Raw genomic sequence first — 5,691 nt, 5'->3', positions numbered from 1 at the left:
TACCTTACGTTACGTACTGTAGATACGTAAGTTACGCTAAAAGCATAGTAACCGGAATTCGCCTAAGCTCTCTGGAAAGTTAACAGAGCCGTCTTCTTTTCGCTGTGAGGAGGGGTCGGGACGACTCGGGAGATCTCTGAAGAGGGGCGACAATAACAGAAATCCACCAAGCCAGGTAGGAAGAATCATGATAAAAGACAAATAAAGGGATGTTTTAGCCTGGAATTGCCCTTTAAGCCTTAAAGGGTGAAAGGAAGCCAACTCCACTCCTGGACAGGCAGATTCAATTCATTTCACTTGTGTTTGTGATTGTGATTAACATGGTCAGCGGTGACGCTGCTCGCATGTGGCTGCGTGCAGAGCTGCAGCTTCCTGATAATCCTGGAGCTCATGTAGGCCAGGTCTTGCTTGTCTAGAGAGTGGGCCAAGGCCAGGTAGGTGGACAGACTCCCTGCCAGCAGAAGCCTGTCCAAAGACAGGGCAGGCAGCAGCCATAGGATCACACCCAGCTCCAGACAGACAGGGTGACGGAGGTGAGAGAAGAGACGCTGGACCTGGGCTGATTTGAGCAACAAGGGGTCCCCCAGACCCAGGCAATCATAATACACCTGAGAGAGGGAGGTAGAGGTTGAGAACAAGAGAAGAGAGCGAGTTTGAAAACTTGACCAATGACAAAAAAAACTCTCAAACCTACTGGGAGAAAATAGAACAATGTGCGAACACAGCAGCAAGATTTGTGAACTGTTGTGATAAAAGAAGGCTAGAGACTGGAACACAACCACCCTAAAGGCCCATTCCCACTGGGCCAGATAACAGATTAAAAAATCTCTTTCTCCAGATATTTTTCCATTCAAAGTGGATGGTAGATACAGATAAAAAAAGTATTTGCCACAGATAAAAGTATCTGTGGCAAATATCTGTGGTAGCTATTTTTTGTATCTGTATCTACCATCCACTTTGAATGGAAAAATATCTGAGGAAAGAGATTTTTTTATCTGTTATCTGGCCCAGTGGGAATGGGCATTTAGGACTACAAACCATTGACTGACTAGACCTACAGTATGAAACAGCTGCTACCCTTAAACACATTTTAAATATGAGTATTTCTTTTTCTTATACAATTTAAATTGTATTGAGAAAAAACAATGCTGCTATTTGTTCGAAAAGCTTTATACCCTGTATATATTTAATGACACAATGTGACATACCGGTAGCTCTGTTTACACAATGCAGTACCCCCTTCAACTGTATATATGTTCCCCATTTTCAACTGTTTTTATTTGGCTTCTCATGACAATAAAGCTTCTTTGAATTGAATTGAATTGAATTGAATTGAATTGAATTGAATTGAGAGGCAAGAAATGGAGAGAGGGAGAGAGAGTCGGTTACGTAATCAGTGTTTACTTAAAAAATGTACTGTAGCTATAAGCTATTCGTTACTCTTCGTAAAACAATAACTAGCTTCAATAAAAGTTCTCTTTCTAAATAAGTTAGACATGTTATAACATAGAGTGACATTTGACAGTGTAAACGCTATACATGGATGGAGATTTCACTCTTGGATGTGATGGACAAACTGCACTGTGCTATTTTTGCCAAAATGTAGTGTTTGATTTTTTCCTGGATAAAGTTTACTTAAGTAAGGAATGTATTCCTTCAACAGTACACTTGAAATACGTTTAGTCTTTTATTCACATCCACACCTCAGTTCAATTTGAATCCTCTGTTAAAACAGTGCTAGTATGTTATTTTAACTGAACATGTGAAGGTGGATAGAAATGACATATTTCACCCGTAACTGCATAGAAAGCATTTGTCACTTGAAGATAAAACCTGACCTCTAGTGGACAAAATGTAAAAGCCACTTTGTCCTTTTAATGAATCATCCTTTTGTGAACTGTTGTGATAAAAGAAGGCTAGACAATGGAATACAACCACCTTAAGGACTACAAACCATTGAGAGGCATCTAGACCTACTGATACAGTATAAACAGAGCTGCTACCTTTAAACACGTTTTAAATTTGAGCCTTTTTTTTTCTTTTCCTTCAATTTTATTGTATAGAGAAAAAAGAAATGCAGATATCTGTTCCAAAAAGCTTCATACCCTGCCTGTATATACATAACGACAACATGTGACATAGCTCTGTTTACACAATGCTGTACCCCTTCCAACTGTATATATATATGTTCCCCATTTTCAACTGTTTTTATTATGTTTTGAAACTTGCTTTGGCAATGTAAACGTATGTTTTCTCATGCCAATAAAGCTCCTTTGAATTGTGAATCATTACTAAATTGCAGAGGTTTACAGACAGAGGACAGCCTACCTGCTTGATGCCCAGTAGTTCAGCATAGTCAAAGATCATAAGGATGCTACAGATGATGGCCCAGCAGACGAAATGCAGTGTGAAGCAGAGCAGAGGAAACCAGATGCTCCAGGGAGTGTGGCGCACCGACCACAGACATGGGGCGCCAGTCACAGGCTGCCAGTACCGCATTAGAACCTTATGAAAAGACGACAACCCAGATTCTACATATAAAGTTTGCACGATATAAACAACAGTTCATTCAGTGTGATTGGACTGCATGGTCTTTTTTTGATCTGTGAATTTCATTTACAATAAATAACACTCAAAAATCAATGGCTCCACAGATCACGTTCAACCCAGATTCGACTCAAACAAAGGGTCAAATTCATTCTCCTGCTATACCATTAAAATAAGGAACACCCTACCGAAGGCATTAAAGGAGTGTAAATCCCTTACTTCCTTTAAAACCGCTCTGAAAAGCTACTTACAGGTGGCTACTACTCGTAACTGGTAACAGTAAAATTATAGCCTAACCTTACCTCCCCCTGACCTATCTATTTGTAGGCTATATTATGTGTTTTTATGACTGTTTTTTTCTTCTTCTAATTTTCCCTGAATATTTCTGTTTTATCTGTCTGTCATTATATTTTAAATGAATTAAAAAGGATCTCAATTTAAACTAGAAATACTGTTCCTACGAAACATGTATGGGCACAAAGATCTACCCTTTGGCTGCACCTCATTGGCTAAGGGCCCGCCTTTTTTTGTTTTGAGGAGAACTTGACTGATATATAAAGAAATAATGAAGATAACATACGTGTGTTCGCTTTCAGCGAGCCCACAATAAGTCTAGTGCTTACTTGAGCTTATACTTTTAGTTGACCTTTTACCAGTGAACTGTACTGTCACGAAACTGTACCCTTTTCTATGCAAACTTTTTATAAATTCTTCAATCAATATTCAATCAAATGGCCAAGCTGTATTCAGTGTAACTCTGCATTCCTGTCATTGTGTGTGTGTGTGTGTGTGTGTGTGTGTGTGTGTGTGTGTGTGTGTGTGTGTGTCTGTGTGTGTGCGTGCGTGCGTGCGTGCGGGCATGCGTGTGTTATACCTGTAGTGCCAGTGCAGTAGTGCAGCAGTATGCAGACCTGTTCAGAGGCCCCAGGACAGACTGACACGCCTGCTTGACCGGCGGCCAGGCCAGCACACTGTGCTGTGCAGTGAAGACCACCAGTAGAACCAAGTCCACACACACACAGCTGAGAACAGAGCTGTCCCGCAGGGCTACGGACCATGGTATGGAGTCTTACCATAGAAAAGATCAAATAAATTGGGATCAGTTAGAATCGTTTTATTTCGTTGTTATTTATTATTTTATTATTATATCAGGTTTAGCTACTTTTATTTTACTCACATGAGAACCTGTCTTGCAGGCATGCAATGACATATTCCACAATCACATGACAGTATAAAGACATACTCATCATACAAAAGCCTAAGTTATAGTAAGACGCCTAAGGGGGGGCGAGGTCGCGCAGTGTGGTTGCCCTAACAGGACATCATCTGGGGATCAGATGTAGAGGTTAGCTCCATATATGGAGATCTAGGTGATGATCCAGTCATCTCCATCAGAGAATCAGATGTAGAGAACAGGGATCTCCATATAAGGGCATAAAGGGGAGAAGGATGTAATTAATCTATGTCTAGGCAACGATACTGGTTAAACTGACATAATATGTCCATATATGGGCATTCACAGATATGGGCTTAATATTGAATGGCATAAAATTCCTAAGACAAAAATGTGATAACAATAAATTTACCCCCATTCGTTCCGGATGGGGACCTGTTTCGAAACGGGTCCCCATCCGGAATCAATGGGGTTAAATTTACTCAAATCAAATTTTTGTCTTAGGAATGTGACAAAAACCAAAAAATATTATTGAACTCTACTCTCCATGGCATGAGTAATCAATAGAAAAAAAGTCATTTTGGGGGTGAACTATTCCTTTAACAGGACATCATCTGGGAATCAGATGTAAAGGTCAGCTCCATATATGGAGATCTAGGTGATTATTCAATCGTCTCCACGTATGGATATCCAGGGTTTGATCTTTGATGAGGTGATGTCACAACAATGTGATATCATCTCACAATGTCAACAATGTGACAACAGCTATAGACTAGACTATAGACACTAAATGCAGTGATTTACATCAGCTTCTTTGTGATAACTGTATGCTTTTCTGTTGAAGTCAGTCCAATGGTTTGTCATGAAAACAAACTGGAATCAGTTGAAAGCCAAATAGCAGAAAATTGCTTATTTACCAGCTTATTTACCAGTTTACAGCTTATTTACAATGTTCACATATTAGCCCAGAAGATGGATATGAGGGTCCAAGTTGTTCAAACGAAAAATAAAGGAAAATTAGCGCCCAACGTGGGGCTCGAACCCACGACCCTGAGATTAAGAGTCTCATGCTCTACCGACTGAGCTAGCCGGGCGGTGGACTCAACGAACACGTTGGAGTATTTTATTCTCGCGAGACGACGTTAAACTTTCCCTTTTTCGCTCAGAGTAACTTTTACTTGTTCGTTTAAGATTACATTTTTCGACCGCAAATTAGTTTTTAGTTAGGACTATTCGTACAGCAGGAACACATTTCATGCAGTTAGCGTCAAGGTGTAAAAGAGGAGTTATGTTCTGCGCATCACTTCACAGGATTTATTTACTAGTGATTATGAAACCCTATTAGTGATCTTTTTTTCATTGATACTTTTAACACGGTCGCCTGCAAATAACGTGACGATGGCTTACCTTGACAGAGTGTAGTCTCTCCTGTGATGTTGTGGTAAATGGCTCGAAACGAAACGAAACGTATGAAATCAGCGCCGGTGATGAACACGAATGCGAAGTTTAGCAAAGCCAAGATGCAGAGAGCCGAGCCACGTACCGTGACTGACGCCATTTCACAGCTAATTAATCTCTTCATTTGACAAGTTGCTAAGGGGTTTCTTCCGGGACAGGAATTGAGTCACAGTACAGAATATTAACACACGGTAGCGCTGTTAGCCGATACTGGATATTCAAAGCCTAGTAGATCTTGGGTTCGAATCGCACAAAAGACGTTACTATTCACCTTTTAAAATCGTGTTCCTTTTAACTGTAATGCCTTTCTCTTATCATTTTAGATTGTTGTAATTTATTTCCTTTAATTAACTGTTATATGAAAGGGACCAACTATGAGCCTCCCCCTCCCCCACACTGTTTACATAATCTATATTTCCTTTTTTTAATGTCTTGCATATTATTGTATATAATAAATACATTTTAATGAATAATAATTTATCTTGAAGCTGGATTACAAGGTGCTAAATATG

At 39.8% G+C, this 5,691-nt stretch overlaps 1 protein-coding gene across 1 annotated transcript; it reads right to left on the bottom strand.

Moving 5' to 3' along the window:
• Positions 1–293: 293 nt before the first annotated feature.
• On the bottom strand, positions 294–5,279 carry nrm (nurim; the record flags this gene model as incomplete). Its single annotated transcript, XM_080735636.1, has 4 exons — positions 294–608; positions 2,329–2,505; positions 3,422–3,615; positions 5,129–5,279. 4 exons carry the CDS (start codon positions 5,277–5,279, stop codon positions 294–296), a joined length of 837 nt encoding a protein of 278 aa, XP_080591762.1.
• Between the last annotated feature and the right edge of the window lie 412 nt (positions 5,280–5,691).

Source organism: Nannobrachium achirus (genome assembly GCF_963921795.1).
Source record: "Nannobrachium achirus genome assembly, chromosome: 10".
In the NCBI taxonomy this organism is placed as follows: domain Eukaryota; kingdom Metazoa; phylum Chordata; class Actinopteri; order Myctophiformes; family Myctophidae; genus Nannobrachium; species Nannobrachium achirus.
The sequence above is the reverse complement of the archived record's forward strand: the minus strand, read 5'-3'. Positions and strand labels throughout refer to the sequence as shown.